Raw genomic sequence first — 24,383 nt, forward strand, 5'->3', positions numbered from 1 at the left:
TTTAGAAATCAGTCAGTCATTTTTTGCTATTTTGATATTTCTGTATTTTTTGGTTTTGTCTGATCCTCTCTTGGTTCTTTTTGATGTCAATATCTAATTCTGTATATCTTGAATCTGTATATTCTTATTGCATGTATTTGTTTTAGTCTAGCCATCCAGAGTTCTGATTGGCTCTTCATTTGGGCATATGAAGAAATGCATTTTACCACCATGCAGTAAATAACTTTTACCATTTGCCAGTTGCTTCATCAAAGGGTGAAAGAGTGGTCCTTCTCACCATCTCACCATGACCTAATAATAAAGGATTTTTATAAAACCTTTTCATAAGACAAGCAAATAACAGCAACAAAGTTACAAAGGATATTACAAGTAACAAGTATTGTGGTTGCCACTGATACACCCAGTGGTCCTGTTTTAAGACCCACAGCAATCTACTCACCATCCATGGAGGTTGAAGTGACACCATGAAATGATGTGTGGAAGTAAGATAATGTAAAGTAAGATCGTTCTTTGGCATGGATTTTGAGGGAAAGGGAAAAATAATAAGCAATGGTACAAATAATTCAGTTAATATTGTATCTTTATTGTATCATTATCGTATATTGTAATATTGTATCTATATTGTATCACTATAATATAGTTGAAAGGCAATGCAATGTTAATGCATTGTAATATTCTATATATGAAATATATGAAACATTTATTATAGACTATATGGCACTTTTATAGTGTGATAGTGTGTGTGCGTGTGTATATATATATATATATATATATATATATATATATATATATATATATATATATATATATATATATATATACATACATATATATATATATATATATATATATATATATATATATATATATATATATATATATATATATATATATATATATATGGTGTGGTTTCACTATGATGCACTTTGCACTTGACACGAGTGAAGATGAGGGGTCCTTCCGTAGTGTGTGATGCCCTACACAGCATGCGTAGTGAGTGTATGAGGCTGGCTCTATGCTGTAGCAGTTAATAAAACTGTTGATAAACAGAGGTAAAGCAGCTTAGCTATGTAAGATTGGAACGGAAATAATAACCAGGCATTGGTTAAGTGAAACAGATAAAATATTAAATTTTATTAAATTGAATAAAAATGATAAACTGAAATGAACTTCCCATCACTGTTTGTATCTGACAGAATGAAAATACTGTGCATTTTATGTAGAGAATTTATTTGTGTTGTTATGCTAATGAAAAACTTTATATATGCTGATGCAAGGGATTTTTCACTATGTAACTACCTATTATTTATAAATATTGTTTAAAATGTGTTTCACTAGGTAACAATTTAACATGGATGAACAAACCATTATAAGCTACTACAGGTTAGTGGTAGTATAAACATTTATATAAACATTATTAATGTACAGTTTGTATTGAATGTTAATAAAAATACACCAGTGGAGGACCTAAAGCAATGAGGGACAAAATGAAAAAGTTCATAAAGTTCCTAAACAGTAATGAAGTTCATAAACAGTCATAAAGTTCATAAACATTCATGAAGTTCATAAAAAGTCATTCTTTTACAAATAGAATGACAAGTGCAGGTTATGTTGCACCTTTTTTCCAGCTGAATCTCTTAACAGTATTAATGTTTGTGTGTTAATTTGACTGTGTGAGTGTGTTACCCAGAAGTGTTAATAAAAACGATAGAACACAATGTTTATGTTTCCTAGGCAGAAGCACAGGCCTGAATTTCAAGAAGACATGACAGAAAAAAGAACACAAGTGTTATTTTTAACAACAAAGTGCTGTCAGCAGTTCCAAACGGGTTGGTGGTAGTGTTCCCTGGTATTTACTGGTATTCACTGAAGGACACTGGCTTGCCATCTATTAATGGACCTTAATGGTCTTGGGGAGCCAGTGTCTGACAGTGTAGTGTGATGAGGTTGACGGACCTGGGGATGCAGTCGAGGGACCTTGACTGTATTGACCAGAAGAAACATGTAAAGTACTCATTTGATAAAGTACTCATTTGATACTGGTACTCATTTGATAAAGTACTCATTTGATACTGGTACTCATTTGCTAAAGTATTCATTTGATACTGGTACTCATTTGATAAAGTACTCATTTGATACTGGTACTAGGGATTTCATGTCATAAATAAGGATGCATGGATGCACTCTCAACCCCTTCATCTCTTCTTATGCCAAAAGAATTATATGTGTATTGTATGGTCTTGCAATGCTAGTAATAACCATGACACACTGCACAGTTCTTACGCTGCATTGTTGCACATTGCAGATTTTGGTTTCACGTAAGGAAGACAGAGTTCATCATTGATGTCAGTAAAAGGTTTTTTAACACAAATTGGCATATGTAAAGAATGGTAGCTTGCACCAATCAGTCACTTTTGGACAACATATAATATAGCCATAATAGAACTAATGAAGGTAAACTCTTTCCTGCATCACAGGTGGTGATGTCAGAGCCCAGAGACTGCGATGAGGCCTTTGAGACAGAAGAGGGGGACGGTGAGCTGTTTCTGGAGGAGGAAGAGGAGGAAGATGAAACAGAAAGCAGTAAGGAGCTCTTGGAGAGGATAAGAGAGTTAGAGGTGAGACCATACAGAGGCTTCCTACAAACTGCACTCACATGGTCCCTTTTATTGTGTAACATTGTGAATCATCCCCCAAAAGCTTTGGTTTAAACTAGTGGTGGGCCGTTAACGGCGTTCGTTAATTTGATACTCTTATCGGGCGATATAAAAATTATCGCCGTTAATCTATTCTTAAAGTTGGGTTGGGAACTGGGTCAAAATGGGTAAGCAAACTATTGACAATTTTGTCAGACATTGACAAATTCTAGACATTCTACATTGTTCTGCTCATGTTTATATAAAACACCCCAGATCACCACTTGCCAGACGGTCCTCACAGAGCTGTGACAGGTCCAGTAGGCTGTTTGTGTTGTGGCGTGTTGTTAATAAGTTAACAACAGCTTGTGTCAAAAAGTGTAAGACAAAAAACTGCATCATGTTCACACACACAAGCACAACCACACACACAATGACAATGATGTAGAGGTACTGCAGCATGAAACTGAGCAAAATAGATATTTATTCTGCCATTGTATGGGTTGTCAAATAATGAGAAAGAAAAAAGTGAAATGTGGCATGGAGACAGATGACTTTCATCAGGAGGTAGAACTGGTACAGGTGACACTATCATCTGGAGGTAGAACTGTGGTACAGGTGACACTATCATCTAGAGTTAGAACTGTGGTACAGGTGACACTATCATCAGGAGGTAGAACTGTGGTACAGGTGACACTATCATCAGGAGGTAGAACTGTGGTACAGGTGACACTATCATCTGGAGTTAGAACTGTGGTACAGGTGGCACTATCATCAGGAGGTAGAACTGTGGTACAGGTGACACTATCATCTGGAGGTAGAACTGTGGTACAGGTGACACTATCATCAGGAGGTAGAACTGTGGTACAGGTGACACCATCATCAGGAGTTAGAACTGTGGTACAGGTGGCACTATCATCTGGAGTTAGAACTGTGGTGGTACAGGTGACACTATCATCTGGAGTTAGAACTGTGGTACAGGTGACACCATCATCAGGAGGTAGAACTGTGGTACAGGTGGCACTATCATCTGGAGGTAGAACTGTGGTACAGGTGATACTATCATCTGGAGTTAGAACTGTGGTACAGGTGACACTATCATCTGGAGTTGGAACTGTGGTACAGGTGACACCATCATCAGGAGGTAGAACTGTGGTACAGGTGACACTATCATCTGGAGGTAGAACTGTGGTACAGGTGACACCATCATCAGGAGGTAGAACTGTGGTACAGGTGACACCATCATCAGGAGTTAGAACTGTGGTACAGGTGACACTATCATCAGGAGGTAGAACTGTGGTACAGGTGACACTATCATCTGGAGTTGGAACTGTGGTACAGGTGACACTATCATCTGGAGTTAGAACTGTGGTACAGGTGACACCATCATCAGGAGGTAGAACTGTGGTACAGGTGACACCATCATCAGGAGGTAGAACTGTGGTACAGGTGACACTATCATCTGGAGGTAGAACTGTGGTACAGGTGACACTATCATCAGGAGGTAGAACTGTGGTACAGGTGACACTATCATCTGGAGTTAGAACTGTGGTACAGGTGACACCATCATCAGGAGGTAGAACTGTGGTACAGGTGACACCATCATCAGGAGGTAGAACTGTGGTACAGGTGACACTATCATCTGGAGTTAGAACTGTGGTACAGGTGACACCATCATCAGGAGGTAGAACTGTGGTACAGGTGACACTATCATCTGGAGTTAGAACTGTGGTACAGGTGACACTATCATCTGGAGTTAGAACTGTGGTACAGGTGACACTATCATCAGGAGGTAGAACTGTGGTACAGGTGACACTATCATCTGGAGTTAGAACTGTGGTACAGGTGACACTATCATCTGGAGTTAGAACTGTGGTACAGGTGACACTATCATCAGGAGGTAGAACTGTGGTACAGGTGACATTATCATCTGGAGTTAGAACTGTGGTACAGGTGACACTATCATCTGGAGTTAGAACTGTGGTACAGGTGACACTATCATCTGGAGTTAGAACTGTGGTACAGGTGGCACTATCATCAGGAGGTAGAACTGTGGTACAGGTGACACTATCATCTGGAGGTAGAACTGTGGTACAGGTGACACTATCATCTGGAGTTAGAACTGTGGTGGTACAGGTGACACTATCATCAGGAGGTAGAACTGTGGTACAGGTGACACTATCATCAGGAGGTAGAACTGTGGTACAGGTGACACTATCATCTGGAGGTAGAACTGTGGTACAGGGGAAGTTGAAGTGTGGTGATTCGAAGGTGTTGGCGAAGGAAAGTACTACAGCCCACAGCAACACAGACGTAGTGCAGATGGGGCGCACCTACCCCGCCCACCTCGCTGTCAATACGAGGTGAAAAACCATTGTGGCTATCATTGGTAAAACTGTCTTGAGAGGGTTTATCCTCGACAGCAACACAGAGAGTGTAGCACCAGCAACCAGGAAGGAGCCTGGTGCAGCATAAGGGAGAGAGCGAATTGTTTTATTTTTTCAGGTAATTTAACATCTGTGGACTAAACACAGCTTTATTTAAAACATGCTGAATAACAGCATGAGACAGAATCATTCCACTTTTTGTTCTGTTTTCGGGATGTAGGTCCAGGAAATGTGCTGTGTCCACTCAGACCTTTCACTCCTCTGTGGCTCCTCAGTGAAAAATAAGCAGTTTGTGCATTAGTGACATCAAGAAGGAACTTCAGCAGATTAATACTGATTTGGAAGTACTCAGTTCCATACTAAAGGAAGTAAAGAAATAAATACTAAAATACTAACTGTGTGAGTATTTGTTATGCAAATAACCCCAAAAGGCTGGATTAACCTAAATAATTAGCTTCTGGTACAGGGTTAGTCTCCCCTACAGGTCTGAGGTCAGGGACACAGACAAGTCTTCTGAAGGTAATGCCATTCTTAATAGAGTTGTGGAGCACACCACATGCTATCACAATACAGTGCACCTGCACAAGAGGTGTGTTCCAAAGGCATGTATCATGAAATAAACAACCCTGAGTAAGGCCAGAGCTCCTTGTGTAGGAAATCATCAGTCAGGGTTTCAGGGCATAACCTCCACTGCTTGGAGCAATATGGCAATCCACAACCATTTTATACACATCAGTAAGTGAGCCAAAAGGGTTGGATCCCACCAGGCCATGTGTGTCAAAAATGACCTGTGTTATCAGACTGGTGTTCATTTGTGTTCATATATGTGAATTCTTGAAAACTGGGTTTGTGTATGCAGTCTGTCACCCCAGTTACATTTCCAACTTGCAATGGAAATACCTCATTACTGCAGTCATTTGTGCAGGTGTATCTGGTGTTTGATATAAGTGCACGTAAGGTAAGTGGTGTTATTGTGCTCAGAGCTGACTGGGAGATGCCAGACCTTACAAACACTCCTTGCACACAGCTGCGTACGGTCCTTACAAACACTCCCTGCCCACAGCTGCGTCCGGTCCTTACAAACAATCCTTGCCCACAGCTGCGTATGGTCCTTACAAACACTCCCTGCCCACAGCTGCGTACGGTCCTTACAAACAATCCTTGCCCACAGCTGTGTCCGGTCCTTACAAACACTCCTTGTCCACAGCTGCGTCCGGTCCTTACAAACCCTCCCTGCCCACAGCTGCGTACGGTCCTTACAAACCCTCCCTGCCCACAGCTGCGTATGATCCTTACAAACATGCTTCCTATGTGAAGACGCATATGGTTTTTACAAACACACTGCCTGCCCACAGTTGCATATGGTCCTCATAAACATGCTCCCTGTGCACTGCATACAGTCCTTACAACTCACTTCTTGTGTGAAGCCACATGCGTTCATTACAAACATTCTCCCTACATAAAGTAAGAAATGTCCTTACAAACACACTGCCTGTCTACAGCTGCATATGGTTCTTACACCCTGTCTGCACACAAGTCCTTATAGCCTTTACAAACACACTGCACACAACTCTGTACAGTCCTTACAAACACACTTTGTTCATAGCTCCATGTAGTCCTTACAATGGTTCTACTACAGATGTTATTTTCTGTTCTGTATATACTATCTTTATATACTATACTAATTCGCACTGCTTATAGTTCAACCTTAATCTGCTTGCTTTTACACACATACACACACACTCACCGGCCACTTTTTTTAGGTACACCTGTCCACGGACGTAATTTGGGCGGAGACGGGGGGGGACATGTCCCCCCCCCACTTTTTCAAAAGCCGGTTTTGGTCCCCCCCCCCCAGTTTTTATGGTTAAAACCAAATATTTAAATAGCGACAAATCCATGCCCCCCCCCCCCCCCCCTTTTTCAAAAGCCAGTTTTGATCCCCTGCAGTTTTAACGGTAAAAAATAAATTTAAATAGCAACAAATGAAGCGCTAGGACCATGCAGAAAATGACTGCTCCGAGTTCTCTGGCGCCACACACCATCCCCCCCCCATGCCTCCCCGTTGACGATTGGCACACACACCCCGCACCCCAGTTCTCAAGCCATTGGTGTCCCCCCCACCTATGAAATCAAAATTACGTCCATGCACCTGTCCAACAACATGAAAGCATGGCACACTTTGGGCCCATTAGTACCAAGTGAGCATTGTTTCAACACCACAGACTATATGACTATTGTTGCTGACCATGTCCATCATTTGACCACAGTGTATCCATCTTCTGATGGCTACTTCCAGCAGGATAACGCAGCATGTGATAAAGTGTGAATCATCTCAGACTGGTTTCTTGAACTCGACCATGAGTTCACTGTACTCGAATGGTCCCCACAGTCACCAGTTCTCAATCCAATGGAGCACTTTTGGGATGTGGTGGAATGGGAGATTTGCATGTAAATAATACTCTATATTGCACTTCTGGGTAGATGCTAACTGCATTTTATTGGCTCTGTGCCTGTACATGCGCAATGACAATAAAGTTGAATCTAATCTAATCTACAAACACACTCTCTGCTCACAGCTCCATACCGTCCTTACAAACATACTCCCTGCTCACAGCACCGTACGGTCCTTACAAACATACTCCCTGCTCACAGCACCGTACGGTCCTTACAAACACACTCCCTGCTCACAGCTCTGTATGGTCCTTACAAACACTCTGCACACTGCTTCATACGGTCCTTACAAACATACCACCTGCTCACAGCACCGTACGGTCCTTACAAACACACTCCCTGCTCACAGCTCTGTATGGTCCTTACAAACACTCTGCACACTGCTTCATACGGTCCTTACAAACATACCACCTGCTCACGACTGCATATTCAAGCAATGCAAGGTCAGCTATCACCACACTTAACCTTCAGACATGCACTTTGTGTGTTCTTAATTTTCTCTTTATTTGTGTCATGTGTCTGTACCTTTATGGATTTGCCAGTTATTCTGGTGATTGACAATAAATGGGAATTGGAATGAATCATGATCAGTTTACTTGACTCTACATGTTTCCACCATGAGGGGGCCCTGTGAATGCGTGGTCAGGATCAGATATAAATACACACACATTCTGACAACATTTGAATGCATATTCTATGCATAAAAACAGAACAGGGAGTGTATTTGTAATGACTGTATGTAGTTTTACACAGGTAATGTGCTTGTGCACATGCATTGTACAAATACAATAGATGGACATGCTAAACCCCAGAGCTCTTGGATATATCTACCACATCAATAGAAAAATATATTAAATTGTAGCTCATAAACATTAAGAATAAAAATCAAGACATTTTCTACTTGATTTATTTCAAAGCTCTACTTTGGTCAGAACTGTGAAAACACTGAAGATTGTGTGTTTGTGTGTCTAATCTAGATAATGAACAGTGAAAAAACAAATAGCCGGTACATATCATTTTTAACTGTGACATTCATGTTAAAGTAAACCACCAGTTTTAAATGTTTTTTGACAAACAGTTTGAGTAGCTATATATCATTATTAGTTATGTAATTTGTGTCAAGTATTTGCTTGGTTAATGAAGGAGACTGAAAGTTTTGGTTACACACCACAAGAGGGCACCCTTCTCATGTACAGTGAGGAAATTACCTTGCCAGTTGAGATTTCCCATCAATTTGTATTGAATTCACCACAATAGTCCATAATAGCCATGTTTCTTACAGCTGCATATAGCTTTGTTGTATAAAACACTGTATATGCAACATACCATAAAAATGGTAGTAAACAAAAGATGAAAAGGAGACAAAAATGTCTATTACACACATACATACAGAATTAGATAGATAGATAGATAGATAGATAGATAGATAGATAGATAGATAGATAGATAGATAGATAGATAGATAGATAGATAGATAGATAGATAGATAGATAGATAGAATAATGGCACTTAAGTCTATAGTCCACATTTTAAATGAGTGCAAATTCCTGGAAAGATGTCTTTTGTCTAGGTACTCATAACAAATGTGTCGAGCGCTACTATCTGGTCCCTGGGCTCGAGACGTCCATGTCTTCAGTACCAGCGTCTGCCGCAGCCACACTGAGGTCTTTTCTGTTTGGAGGTTTTTGTCTTCTTCATTGGCGCTGTGCACATGTTGTGTGAGATGGTGGACACAACCACAGTACTGTTTTCCTTTGATTGTTTGCCGTACCATGGTAATATATGTGAGGTCATTAAGGTCATTGTTGTGCGTAGTTCTCCCAACTCTAAAATGCATCTCTGCACTATTTGCATATTGTGTCTTTTCTGGTACTGAGACTGTTTTGTTGGAGCAGTAAGATAAAGAGAAAATAACGCAGGACAGCAGGTTCCATGGACTGAGCCTGGAAGCCAATTATACAACCAGTGAAGAGTTGATGTAGTTGTAAACTCTTTAAATGTAAAGATGCCAGATGCCATATAAATGTGCCGTTTCAATCCTGGATATATATTTTGAAGTAAAACATTATACTAGTATATAAGGCATTAGAACATACCATTTCAAACCTGTAAATGAGTGAATCTCTAATTATTACCCAGTCACACTGTGGCAGCCTGGAAAAAAATTGCCAAATACAGTCAAAATATAGTTCTGCATTCCACCAGGCTCAGTCTTGTTCACTACAAAGGGGTGTGTTGCTGTTAAACCCAGGACAACTATCTGGCCATTTGATACATGGATGTTCTGGCATTATTTGCATATTTCCTTTGTGCTAGCTGTGTTGGGCCTGTGTTTATGCATGTTTATGTGGTGCAAGCTGTGTTGGCCCTGTGTTTGCGAATGTTTACACGGTGCTAGCTGTGTTGGACCTGTGTTTGTGTATGTTTATGTGGTGCTAGCTATGTTGTGCCTGTGTTTGTGCATGTTTACATTGTGCTAGCTGTGTTGGACCTGTGTTTGTGTATGTTTATGTGGTGCTAGCTATGTTGTGCCTGTGTTTGTGCATGTTTACATTGTGCTAGCTGTGTTGGACCTGTATTTGTGCATGTTTATGTTGTGCTAGCTGTGTTGGGCCTGTGTTTGTGCATGTTTACATGGTGCTATCTGTGTTGGGCCTGTGTTTTTGCATGCCAGTCTCATTAAGATGGTTCTCACGCCGAACCGAGGTGACTGCAGCCAGTTTCAGTCTGTTGTGCTTCTTCCTTCACACTTTCTTGTGCGTGAAAGCTGCCGCTCCTCACCCTTAAGTGCCTCTGTTAAGGCTGCAGAGATCTTCACTGGCCATCTTGCGCTGCTTTAAAAACTGTCCACCACATCTTTGGCTGTTGCAACGGCATCCTTCTCTGGCCAGGCGCCGGACTGAACGAGTGCTTTCAGCACACGGCCGCTCGCTGTCTTTGATATTCATGCTGGTGAAAATTCACAGTTGCGATATAAATTCTAATTAACGGCACAATCCTGCATTATCTGCAAACTCAGTCCACTTTGAGGACGACCAATGCATCACCAACTACTTCTGGACGTCTCCTTGTCTGTTGCAAGGACACAGACCAAACTCAGTTTGCCCAACCTCACTTGTTACCTATGATTTAAAAAGCTGAATAACAACACACACACACACACACACACACACACACACACACACACACACTAACAAACTTATTTTTTCTCACATCCCAACATGTACACACATAGGCAGTATTGACATCAGATCACTGTTGATCAGTGGCCAATAACTCTAATACACACACTAGTGATTAGCACTCTAATAAACACACTAGTGATTAGCGCTCTAATACATATACTAGTGATTAGGGTGAAGTACTGTAGAAAGTGTTTGCTCCTCTCAGACTATTAACTAGTGAACACCTGCCTAACTGTATGGATTCAGCACTGTGGTCTGAAGGTGTCGACACCCACGTGTAGCCACATCTGACCTGTGACATATTCCTTATTCCACTTTGAGTGCCTGTATGGCATTAAAATGCTACTGAGGTAAAAAGTGAAATATGGAACTAGCTCTATTGACCCCTTCCTCCTGTCAACACATTATCGGACGGTCAGAATCAATATTGCCTCCAAGTTTAAACTGTGTTGGTGAATCTTCTCAGGTTAGAGCACAGTGCATTTATAATTACAGTAAATTCTTCAGCTGTTGTACTTTAATGATCTGTAGAGGTCAAGAGGAGACAGCCTCTCCCATTCTGGACCTGAGCCCTTGTTCCTCATACAGTCCACTTGGGCAAGCTTGTCTTTCCACTGCTCAATTAAGACTCGATCGCAAAGGAGAAACAGCCAACGCTTCTTTTCTGCAGAAGCAGTGGATAGTTGAGGGTATAAAGTGACCACAGAAGCTCTTATAGTTAGGCTTTTATTTTTATGAGCTGTTAATCAGAACAAGAGTTTTGATTAAATGATGTGAGCAAACAGCAAAGTTAAAATCACTCTTTTGTGGTCGTCCATCTGTTTGCCCACTGTGGTTCTTTTATATGGAGGACACAGTGCTAGGATTGTTATAGTGCTTGGCACTCTTGAGGCAAGTAGAAGTGCTCTGTCTGGGCTTTAAAATACTGCCACAGCCAAAGGGCAATTTTTCATATCACTGCAGGATAAAAAAAATGGTGATCTAATTTCAGCATATGATGTAGTATGCCCTAAATCAGTCTCATTCACCACAGTCAAACATGCTAACAATGGGATTAGCATCACAAATAAGATTTGAAATTGCAAATAATATATATGAAAAAGGGCCTCAGCCACCTGCAACATATTTAGGGTATGTTATGTATGGTGAGATATTCTTTACAAATTACGATTTTTGCTTCACATACATCTTTAAGATCTCTTAAGACAAAACAAGACTTTTTAAAATGGTGTTGCTCATTTGTGTCAGTGTCTCAGGAAATTTCATCCAAGGTTAATTATGCTAAAAGAAATCCCCATCACTTGGTGTTTAACATGAAACAAGGGCTGAGGTCCTTCATGTGCATATGATGATGAGTGTTTGCTGTGTCTCACATGGACACCTCACATAGACACCTCACATAGATACCACTCATAGACACCACACATAGACACCACACATAGACACCACACATAGACACCACTCATAGACACCACTCATAGACACCACACATAGACACCACACATTGACCCCTCACTTAGACACCTCACATAGACACCAAACATTGACACCTCACATAGACACCTCACATAGACACCACTCATAGACACCACTCATAGACACCACACATAGACACCACACATAGACACCACACATTGACCCCTCACTTAGACACCTCACATAGACACCAAACATTGACACCTCACATAGACACCTCACATAGATACCACACATAGATACCACACATTAACTCCTCACAGCCACGTTTAATTGATACCACACTTTGACACCTCGTGTTGACACCACACATAGACACCACGCATAGACACCTCATATTGACACCTCATATTGACACCACACATTGACACCACATGTTGACACCTCACGTAGACACCACACATTGACACCACATGTTGACACCTCACGTAGACACCACATGTTGACACCTCACGTAGACACCACACGTTGACACCACATATTTGACACCATACATAGAAACCACACGTTGACACCACATATTTGACACCACACATAGAAACCACACATAGAAACCACACATAGAAACCACACGTTGACACCACATATTTGACACCACACATAGACACCACATGTTGACACCACATGTTAACACCACATACATACAGGTAGACAGACACGTCACAAATTCCATGGAATCAAAGCAAGCTGTGAGAACACCTCCTGCTTTCAAAGGGTACAGGTTAAAAGATTCCCGTCAAAGGGTTCGGGTCAAAAGGTTCAGGTCATGGGGGAACCTACTGTGTGGTGATAAGATGAGTTGACTTCTAAAGTTTGACTTGCTTTGTTTGTAAAATGTCACCTCCATGTTCTCTCTGCTCCTTGTGTAGGCAGAGAACACCGCCCTGGCACAGGCTAGTGAGCAGCAGAGGGAGGTGTATGAGCGATGTCTGGACGAGGTAGGCTCACCGCTCCTGCTAGACTGTACACTGCTCCATAAAGTGGTCAAACATGGACTAATATATTTTCCCCATTTCTATGCTCTGGGGGTATTTCAGTTGAGAAATATTGCCGTTTGAGTTCTGACAGCACACTCTCCAGTGCTTGCTTTTCAAACCTCTTTGCTGTGGGTTTTTGGAACTTGGCTCTTTGGGGGAAGAAGTGCTGAATATCAACTCTTCCTGTCTCTGTTCGGGTTGTAGGTGGCCAACCACGTGGTGCAGGCACTGCTGAACCAGAAGGTACAACAATCCATTTAGACTAATGACCACTGGTGGGGTTTGTCATCATGGCTTGGAACATCAAATGTTTTCTCACTTGAATAACTTACTTTCTATTTCCACTAAGCTGTTTTGCATTTGTTAGCTACAGTGACATTTTATCAGAGAGTGGCTGTGATTATAATATAATGTTTGTAATTATGTGAAGGACCTTCGAGAAGAGTGCATCAACCTGAAGATGCGTGTGTTCGACCTGGAGAGACACAACAGGACCTTGACTGAGCTCTTCACGCAGAAACTGCACTCTTCCCCAAATACATCACACCAGGTACAATAGAAACAATAACACAAAAGATTCCCCATGATCAAGTGGAACGTAATGACATACCTACATCTGGGTTTGTACTTGGTTATGTGTGTGCTGAGTGGTCTTCTCCTAGCCTGTGGGTCCTAGAGCAATGTTAAAGAGGTATGTCAAGCTGTGTTTAAAGTCATGGAGTTTAGCTCATGGGTTTCCGCAATCAGAATGTCTCTGATGTGTTCATGTTCCTGAAGGAGGAAAGTGTCCAGACTGCAAACTGTAAGTAGATCAGTATTCAGAAACACGCGGAGCAGGTTAGTGAGGGTTACGTGTGGAAGGGCTATGAATGCAGTGAGGGCACTGGGGCTGGTGAGGCACTGAACTGTTTCAGTACAGTTCATGTTATCAGATGCTTCTTTAATAATCTGTCACATTAGATGATCTTCATGCATTTCACAGGTTTTGTTATGTGTCAACATTCCACACATAGTAAATGTGAAATAGACCCATGTACTAAACAAATAAAGAAGCTATGCAGAAGCTAGTTCAGCACTAGTTCAGTAGGTCTGGCATAAAATGTTTTAAAATAACTAGAGCACACGGACATTTAATTACAAAAAATAGAAATTAGAAACAATATCTTTCAAAGATTAATTTATCCATTTAGGTTCTCTAGGCAATATTGGCAATTTCAACCATAGAGTGGACTACACTTCAAAATGTATAAATGTGTTTATACTTGTGGCCATCGTGCTTGCTTTGATAAGCTTCTGAATTTGGTCATGCCACATAAGTTTTGTGTGTATCTAGATGTGGCCAGTGGTCACACCTCCACAGGGAATCACAGCTTAATCTGTTTCACTGCCTGCAGGGAAATAAATAAAAAAATCAGGACAACAGATTTTTTTCATCCCTGTGCACTGACTCACCAGCAGCATGCCAGCGTGGTTCAGGACTCCGCCCACAAACCTCCACCCACACACCTCCCACATACAAACATGCCTCCACCCACATTATGGAGTGGGTATGGAGTATCTGATGAAGTGCAAATAATGCTTAATGTTTAAAAGACCCTCTACTGCCCAGTCTGAGATCTTGAAGGGGGAATGATTGACACAAAATGTCAATGAGTAGCATTTCTTTTTTGTACATTTTCAGATCACCTCAGATATCTATTCTCACTTTCCCTTTCTTTCTTTCTTTCTTTCTTTCTTTCTTTCTTTCTTTTCTCTTACCTGTCACCTCAGTGCTGCCAAGAGTCAGTTCGTGGCGAGATGCACGCAGGTGTCTTCTGTGTGAGGGTCATTTACCATTCAGGATGGGCCACCGAGATTTTCCTTCCTGTTTCAGGCGTCTGCTGTGCAGTTTTTCTTACGTGTATTCTGGATTTTTAAGCGCGTATTCTGGATTTCTCAAGACAAAATGTTTTCAGCCTTGTCTGGCAGTAGCAGTTGCTCTGTATTTGAACTCAACAAATACTTTTTAAGGGTGTTTTTTAGCTTATAAATGCGTGATGTTCAGTGCACAGCTGGGCAGTTGTGTTCGGGAAGCCCCTTCTCAGTGTGTGTATCTTGTACCCAACAGCCTGCGGCTTCCGAGCAACGTCTGTGGTCTCACTGTCAGACTAGGACATTGATTTGATTGGAGAAATGTTAGGACGGGCCTACTGCTTAAGGACACCTTTCTTACAATCAGAAACGTAACATACCAGTGTCAATATCTGCATGTTTGCGAAACATGACTATAATAGCAGCAGCTTTCACTATAGAAACACAGGCATGCATATATTCTAATTCTTGTAAGACTGCACTAGATAAATGATATTATTACAGCCCTTATTTCACTGAGCCATAAGCCATAGGAATTAATATTAATATTAAGCATGCATGCGTAACAAGAAGCAAGTAGCAGCCAAGTTCAGTATTTGTCCATCAGATGGCGCTGTATCTCAGATCTCAGACTTGGTCTTTTTTCACATAGCTCTGTAAGCATTTGAGGACATGTTATGACCTGTATGTGTACATGACAGCATGACATAAGAAGACAATTTTTTACATAAGACATAAGAAGAACAACATTTTTTTTGTTGTTGTTTTTTGTTAATTTTTGGGGTTTTTTTGTGAAAACTTCAAGCACACGGATGTGTTAAAAATGCCACACATCCATTGTTCTTTGCAGAAGCAGTAGACAGCCCTGAGTGCATGGACAGAGTTCTGCATTGATCACTCAACAACCCAACAATGATCCAAACACAGGCTTTGTTTAAAGAAGACCCAGAGGGTGTGGTGCATGTGTCCAACCCAGAGGGTGTGGTGTATGTGTCCAACCCAGAGGGTGTGGTGTTTGAGTCCAACCCAGAGGGTGTGGTGTTTGTGTCCAGCCCAGAGGTTGTGGTGTTTGTGTTCAGCCCAGAGGGTGTGGTGTATGTGTCCAGCCCAGAGGTTGTGGTGTTTGTGTCCAGCCCAGAGGGTGTGGTGTTTGAGTCCAACCCAGAGGTTGTGGTGTTTGTGTCCAACCCAGAGGGTGTGGTGTTTGAGTCCAACCCAGAGGTTGTGGTGTTTGTGTCCAGCCCAGAGGGTGTGGTGTTTGTGTCCACCCCAGAGGGTGTGGTGTATGTGTCCAGCCCAGAGGTTGTGGTGTTTGAGTCCAGCCCAGAGAGTGTGGTGTATGAGTCCACCCCAGAGGGTGTGGTGTTTGTGTCCACCCCAGAGGGTGTGGTGTATGTGTCCAGCCCAGAGGGTGTGGTGTATGTGTCCACCCCAGAGGGTGTGGTGTATGTGTCCACCCCAGAGGTTGTGGTGTATGTGTCCAACCCAGAGGTTGTGGTGTTTGAGTCCACCCCAGAGGGTGTGATGTTTGAGTCCACCCCAGAGGGTGTGGTGTTTGAGTCCACCCTAGAGGTTGTGGTGTATGTGTCCACCCCAGAGGGTGTGGTGTTTGTATCCAGCCCAGAGGGTGTGGTGTATATGTCCACCCCAGAGGGTGTGGTGTTTGTATCCAGCCCAGAGGGTGTGGTGTATGTGTCCACCCCAGAGGTTGTGGTGTATGTGTCCACCCCAGAGGGTGTGGTGTGTGTCCAAACAAAAAACATTTATTCTTCTTCGTCTGGTACTTCTTTTGTTCTTTTATGTTCTAGTTGTCTAGGAAAGGATAAGATGGTGCTTGTAAGAATCCCTGAAGTGTAGCCATAACTCTTATTTCTGATTCTTCATCTCAGTCATTGTTCTTGTTGTTTGTTCTAGAAGGGCACGTTCTAGGGACCATGGCTAACTTGTTCTTTAATCATAGGGGATATCTTAAACAGCTGATTTAATGGAATTTTTTATCTTGTGGTTGTTTTTTACCAGATATACCAATTTTACTAGTGAATATAGTTTTGCTGCTGGTAAATCAAAACATCTCATTAGTTGTCCTTTATAGAATTTTCAAATATCATTACAGGACATTTGTCGTATTGATAAGTCCATGTATAGATTTGTCCATGTGTTAATAAGAAACAGCTTGTAAAATTAAAAGCAAGTGAATAGGAATCTTTGTTTAACCAATCTTATGACATTTGTACCCCTAGATTTCTCATTCTGAGGTGAATGTGTGAGTCACCTGTGCAAAACCCTCAAAATAGACACTGTTTTATAATAGATTATTACAGCATGTGGGTCTTTGATATGGTCACAATGAACTGGGTCTCTGTGCTGACATCTTTGAAGTGGGTCTCCAGGGCACTACACCTCAACCCCCCTCCTGCTGTATGGCTCAGACGTCCCTGTTTCTCACCTCTCCCTCTCTGTATGTCTCAGACACCTCTATCTCTCCCCTCCCCCTCTCTATATGGCTCAGACATCCCTGTCTCTCCCCTCCCCCTCTGCTATATGGCACATACATCTCTGTCTCTCCCCTCTCCCTCTTTGTATGGCTCAGACACCTCTATCTCTCCCCTCCTCCTCCTGCTGTAAGACTCAGACACCTCTATCTCTCCCCTCCCCCTCTCTATATGGCTCAGACGTCCCTGTCTCTCCCCTCCCCCTCTGCTATATGGCACATACATCTCTGTCTCTCCCCTCTCCCTCTTTGTATGGCTCAGACACCTCTATCTCTCCCCTCCTCCTCCTGCTGTAAGACTCAGACACCTCTATCTCTCCCCTCCCCCTCTCTATATGGCTCAGACGTCCCTGTCTCTCCCCTCCCCCTCTGCTATACAGCTCAGACGCCCCTATCTCTCCCCTCCCCCTCTGCTGTATGGCTCAGACGCCCCTATCTCTCCCCTCCCCCTCCTGCTCATGCATTTTTATCCTCTTCAGACTGGCTCAGAATTTGACAAGGCACGGAGCCAATGAGCTTCTTTTCTTTTCTTTTTCCTTTACAACTTCCCATGTTCAGATTATTTTGCCTCTTTTTCACATAATTTTTCCTGTTGCATTTTGCAATTTTCTTGATACATTATTAAGGTTAGATGAGTAGTACAAAAAAGGAACAGAGAGAGAGAGACAGAAAGAGACATAGAGAGACCAAGAGAGAGCGAGAGAAAGAGAGACAAAGAGAGACAGATAGAGTGAGAGTGAGAGATAGAACTGAAGCTGGGATGGAGCAATGAATGGGAGGTGGAGCCGCTGGGCAGTGATGTCACAGGTTTTAATGTAAACAACTCTAGGCTGTAATTGCTGCAAGAAAATTCTATGGAGATTGAAACTGTCCCAAACTCCTGTATGACCACTCATCTCTGTCACTCGTTCACTTCTGAGGGCCCATTTAAAAACTCAGGATAAAAGACTCTTTCTCTCTGGGTGAGGCTCCCCCCCCCCCCCCCCCCCCCCCCCCATAAGCTCCATCATTATGGGAAATGTAATAAGCGTAAGGAAGTCTTATGCTATCTCCCAAACAGCAATCTAATTACTTTTAGTAGAGTTTGTACTGAAAAAGACTATCATATCAGTCTAATGTGATTTTTTTTGCAAGAATTTAAGGGAGTGGGTGAACAGAATATGTAATGAGTAGGTCTGATTTGTGTATGTGTGTGAGTTGGTTGAACGTGCAAATGTTTCATAACATCTGATTAACTTTACTGCAACCAGTAACTTGCAAAGATAAATGATAACAACTGAAACATAAGTGTAAAAATTTTAATTGAATAATTGAATCAATAAAAGTGTACAATTGTTAAAGATGGTTTAATCTGATTGTCTGTTTGGGTATATCAGATGTGATGTCTTTCCGCCTTTCTGGATATTTCTAAGGTGTGGTTAATTATTTCTCATTGTTTTGTACTCTGTAGCTGCCAGCGGTCCCGTGTGTGGAGTGCAGCTGTGAACCGGGGCTTCCTGACATGGCTGTCCTGACTGGCCTGTTCTCTGAGTGGAGGGTCGAGGTGAGACGCTCTGGAGAATGTTTGGTTATTTGTTCATCTGATGAATTCAGTTATGACCAAAGAATAACTGCAGTTATATTTCACAATGGCACTGTTGTGTAAGGACTTTCAAACACAATATGGAATGTTAACAGTGAAACTGCATTGATTCTACAGTTGTCTTTGTAGATGTAAGATGCTTGTTTGAGCATCAAAAGAATTGATATTTTCCTGTATTTTCACTGTTGCATTTCCTCACATTGTGATGTCATCTTGTTCAGCACAGAAATTGAAATGAACTGCAACCCTTTTGATTTATCTAGCAGTGATTGTTATTGCAAGTGTTTCACATGTAACAGATTCAATTTGATCTAATTTAATTAAATAAACTGTTATATTTCATTGTAAGACAAGCTAATTTATATGCCCTTAATCTGGCATATTAAAATCTATAATTTTATATAACATTTTTTCTTAACTTTTTACAGTTTATTTGATTCAGAGTACAAGTGATTCAGACCATTATTAGTGTTATTGTTACAGTCCAGACAATGACACTCTTGACAGTCTTATTATGATTGGTGTTACAGGTCAGACTTCATTCTTTGTGTTTAATCTTCTGTATTGTCTGCTTGTTACCCAGTTTGGCCGCCCAGTAAATAGACAAAATAGCCCTGTGTGACCAATGACTGTAAAAACAGCCCTATAGACCAGTGACTGTAAAAACAGCCCTGTATGACCAGTTACTGTAAACACAGTCCTGTATGGCCAATCTAGGTTCCTAGATGTAAATGTGAAAATGCATGGATTTGTTTGATTTGTGGATAGTGTTTGGTGTGGTTAAAGTTTGGTGTGGTTAGTGACTGCTTCTCTTGACAGATCTACAAGTTGTACAAAGGCACAAAGTTTCATGAAGTGTGGATGTGTGGTAGATCTGAATTATGTTCTGCTAACCATCTGTGCAGTAATGAAGCATAACTAAAACTGCACTGTGCAGGTCAGGGTCCATGTCCCCTGAAAACAAACCTTGGCCTTCTTAATAGAATTCTCTGGCAGTATAGGCATAGATCTCCTCTACTGAAGGGTAACAGCCACTCCTCCACTCCTCTACTCTATTCCTCCATTCCTCTATTCCTCCATTCCTCTATTCCTCCACTCCTCCCCTCCTCTACTCTATTCCTCCATTCCTCTATTCCTCCACTCCTCTACTCTATTCCTCCAGTTCTCTACTTCTCTACTCCTATACTCCACTCCTCTACTTTATTCCTCTACTCCTCCACTCCTCTACTCTATTCCTCCACTCCTCTATTCCTCCACTCATCTACTCCACTCCTCTATTCCTCCACTCATCTACTCCAGTCCTCTATTCCTCCTCTACTCTATTCCCTCACTCCTCTACTCCTCTACTCTACTCCTCTACTCTATTCCTCCACTCCTCTATTCCTCCTCTACTCTACTCCTCTACTCTATTCCTCCACTCCTCTATTCCTCCTCTACTCTACTCCTCTACTCCTCTACTCTATTCCTCCTCTCCTCTACTCCTCTACTCTACTCCTCCACTCCTCTACTCTATTCCTCCACTCCTCTACTCCACTACTCTACTCCCCCACTCCTCTATTCCTCCACTACTCTACTCCTCCACTCCTCTACTCTCTTCCTCCACTCCTCTACTCTACTCTTCCACTCTTCCACTCCTCTACTCCTCCAATCATCCACTCTGCTACTCTAGTCCTCCACTCTTCTAGTCCTCTACTCCTCCACTACTCTACTCCTCTACTAAACTGTGATTTAAGACTGAACTGTTGATAGTCAACAGCCACTTATATCTTAATCACTTGCCTTTCTCACAGTCTTTTTTCTGTGTTGAAATTGCACTGCTCTTCAGTACCTTAAGTGTCCCCTTTGGCTGTTTGGAAGGTTCTCTCTCTCTCTCTCTCTCTCTCTCTCTCTCTCTCTCTCTCTCCTCTGTCTCTCCCTCTCTCTCCCCCTCTGTCTCTCCCTCTTTCTCTCTGTCTCTCCCTCTCTCTCTCTCCCTCTCTCTCTCTCTCTCTCTCTCTCTCTTCCTCTCTCCCTCTCTCTGCTTGCTGTCTTGCCCTGATTCTTCCGTTGTCTTCTCTGTAAGTGACCATGCCTTGTGCAGCCCTAAGGAGGTACTGTGGTGTCCTGCTGACAAATGTCCTTTAAGAGAGAGAGGAAGACACTCACCCAATCATTCCAGCCCTTAAATCCACTGATTGCTTTTTCTTGGTGAGGAGCAGGGGACAGAGGTGTCAAATTGAATATAGATTTTTTTTTTGTTTCATTCTAAACACAGACACAATGCCTCAGTTGTTTCCTCTCCCTTTACTTTCACTTCCAGCTCCAGCTCTTTAGAGCATGTTTGTTGATTTCTTACACACTCCTCACTCTGCTAGACCCTCTAGTGTGTCTAATGTCTAGTGAAGCCTCACCCAGGTGCTCGGGAGCATTTTCTGTTGACATCTGAACTACTGTACTGTTTGTCTCCACATCGCTTCCTGGTCTGTCTGCTTATCTGTGTTTCAGGAAGTACTGGCTATGCAGTTTTTGCAAACAATATTACATAACCTGTATAGTATAATAAAACATGCATAGTATAATTCATATACCTATGAATGTACTACAGCATATTAATACATCTATATATAATGTATAATATATATAATGCCACTAATAAAAATGTTTATTATCCATCTCGATGTGTCAAGCTGCAGTAAACTGACTTGCAGTCTTCTGTGAAGTCTTCTGTAGTCTACAGTCTTTTGAACAGTCTTTTGTGAAGTCTTCTGTAGTCTACAGTCTTTTGAACAGTCTTCTGTGAAGTCTTCTGTAGTCTTCAGTCATCTATGCAGTCTTCTGTACCGTCTTCTGTGCAGTGTAGTTGTCCTGTCTTACACTATGTTGTCTGTAATTGCACTGAGTCCTAGCCTAAAAGTGTTTTGTTGTGCTGTACAACCCTGTTTCAGCATAATGACAATAAAGTTGAATTGAATAGTTGTCTACAGTCTTCTGTGCAGTCTTCAGTCTTCTAGTCTTTTGTGCAGTCTTCTAGAGTCTGCAGTTTTCTGTGAAGTCTTCTAGTCTTCTGTAGTCTACAATCTTTTGTCCAGTCTTCTGTAAAGTCTTCAGTCTTCTCTCCAGTCTTCTGTAGTCTACAATCTTTTGTCCAGTCTTCTGTCATTTGTACTCTAGTATTCTGTAGTCTATAGTCTTCTGTAGTATACAGTCTTACATTTTACATTTACATTTTATGGCATTTAGCAGACGCCCTTATCCAGAGCGACTTACATTTTATCTCATTTTTATACAAGTGAGCAATTGAGGGTTAAGGGCCTTGCTCAGGGGCACCTCAGTCATGGCCTCAGGTCTGGGAATCGAACCCACGACCATCCGGACACAAGACCAGTTCTCTAACCGCCAGGCCATGACTGCCCTACAGTCTTCAGAACAGTCTTCTGTACAGTGTAGTTGTCTACAGTCTTCTGTGCAGTGTTGTTGTCTACAGTCTTCTGTACAGTCTTCTGTACCGTCTTCTGTACAGTGTAGTTGTCTACAGTCTTCTACGCAGTCTTCTGTAGTCTACAGTCCTCAGTGCAGTATATTCTGTAGTCTACAGTTTTCTGTGAAGTCTTCTGCAGTCTAGTCTTCTGTAGTCTTGTGTACAGTTTTCTGTGAAGTCCTCTGTAGTCTACAGTCTTTTGAACAGTCTTCTGTGAAGTCTTCTGTAGTCTACAGTCTTCTGTGCAGTCGTCTGTAGTGTAGTCTTCTGTGAAGTCTTCTAAAGTGTACTGTCTGTCTTCTGTGCAGTCTTAAGTAATCTACGGTCTTCTGTGAAGTCTTCTAAAGTCTGCTGTCTTCTGTGCAGTCTTTTTCATATGACAGAATAGCAGTGTTCCAACCCACATCCTCAGTGCTGTCATTATTATTCATCAGCGCGAATGTTTGAAATGAGCCTCATTTCACATGTATGCTTCTCCGACTGCCTTAAATGGGTGAATCTATCTAGCACCTACACTCCCTGCACTGCCCCAGCTCCATCACTGGTTGCATAAACATGATGCATATATATGAGCTCATCGTCAGTCTCAGGTGTAGGAAAGTCCAACTGCATCAGGAGGTCAAATTGGATCTTCAGTAAGCACTAAATCATCCAAAACGGAATTTTCAACACAGCTTGAGTCCCTTCACTCTGTGACCTCAGAGTAAGTGTCAGTCTAGTGTATCATAAAGGTAATGCAGGTTTCATTCAAGCACAGCTACATAATACTGGATAGAGTAAAGAGCTTGAAGCGTTTCAGTTCACCAGAGTTTGCTGTTTGACCTCAACATTAGTCACTAAAATATCATGTTTTTTTGTTTTTCATTCTTTTATTGTCTTTCGTTCTCTCTTTCTTTATTTTCTGCTTAGTATCTTTCTTTTGTTTCCTTCCAGCTTCTCAGCATCTGTCTTTATTTAATAATCCCCAGAGGCACCAGCCGCTCGGGGCTGAATGTGCTTCAGATTGGCTCCTTCACTCCAACGAGAAGCAGAGTGCAGGCACACTTTCTCCAGCCGATTACAAAATTAATTGCTTCTTTAATTAAAGATAAAGCTGGTGGCTCGGGGTAGGCCAGTCGTGTGAAACTAAAGTAGTTCCCTGCACATTCCACCTTATCCTCTCTTTACTCAGTCATACATTTATTCTTTCTTAAGTAGAGACATGGCACGTCTAATCTTTGACATCACTGGTGACGGTGCCTGAGTGGAGAACAGATGATTAGTTGTCCATGGGCCTCGGCGGACAACTTTATCAGCCCGAGACTCATTTGAAATGCTCCGTCAGCTCAGGCTTTGCTATGCGCTAAGGCAATGATGCATATTTAATTCTTTGCTGAAGCCACATTTCTGAAGCAAATGATCGCATGCTTTAAGCTAATGTGATCTATGCTTTTTTCACTTGATTTTATTATTTTATTTAGAAATTAAAAAGCAACAGTGTTGATTATAGTAAACCTATAACCTATGTAGTAAACTATAGAAGACAGCAGGGCATCAGCAAACAGTTATTCAACAGTTATTCTTTAGGTCATGAAGCAAAGATCCCATAAACTAAACCAAACTGGTATACATCACACACCCATTTTCTCTTACTCTTAGGACTTAAGTGGTATTTATAAGTGTATGTATATGTATGTAAATGATAAGTATGTATATAAATGATACACACATATGCATGCCAACATCTACAAAACTGAGTGAAGATCCCCATCATTATAACCCAGTGTCAGACTCAGTGAGGTGATCGCTATGGTAATACAGGGTGTGTGTTCGTTCCTGGTTGTGCAGCGTGCCTCGGTGCTGGTGCGTGTCACCTGATTTCTGCAAGCTGTGGATTCTGCACATGCA

General features: G+C 41.8%; 1 protein-coding gene across 4 annotated transcripts in view; it reads left to right on the forward strand.

Annotated features, from left to right (window-relative positions):
• The window catches only part of LOC143514364 (nck-associated protein 5-like), a 65,291-nt gene that overhangs the window by 23,602 nt on the left and 17,306 nt on the right, over positions 1 to 24,383 (forward strand). For all 4 annotated transcript variants that reach the window (XM_077005442.1, XM_077005468.1, XM_077005458.1 and 1 more), the window contains 5 exons: positions 2,478 to 2,618; positions 13,008 to 13,076; positions 13,320 to 13,358; positions 13,546 to 13,665; positions 18,908 to 19,000. In XM_077005442.1, coding sequence (XP_076861557.1) covers positions 2,484 to 2,618; positions 13,008 to 13,076; positions 13,320 to 13,358; positions 13,546 to 13,665; positions 18,908 to 19,000 — 456 coding nt within the window. In that variant the 5' untranslated portion in view covers positions 2,478 to 2,483. The remainder of the gene's footprint in view (positions 1 to 2,477; positions 2,619 to 13,007; positions 13,077 to 13,319; positions 13,359 to 13,545; positions 13,666 to 18,907; positions 19,001 to 24,383) is intronic.

This window comes from Brachyhypopomus gauderio, chromosome 1 (assembly GCF_052324685.1).
Source record: "Brachyhypopomus gauderio isolate BG-103 chromosome 1, BGAUD_0.2, whole genome shotgun sequence".
In the NCBI taxonomy this organism is placed as follows: Eukaryota; Metazoa; Chordata; class Actinopteri; order Gymnotiformes; family Hypopomidae; genus Brachyhypopomus; species Brachyhypopomus gauderio.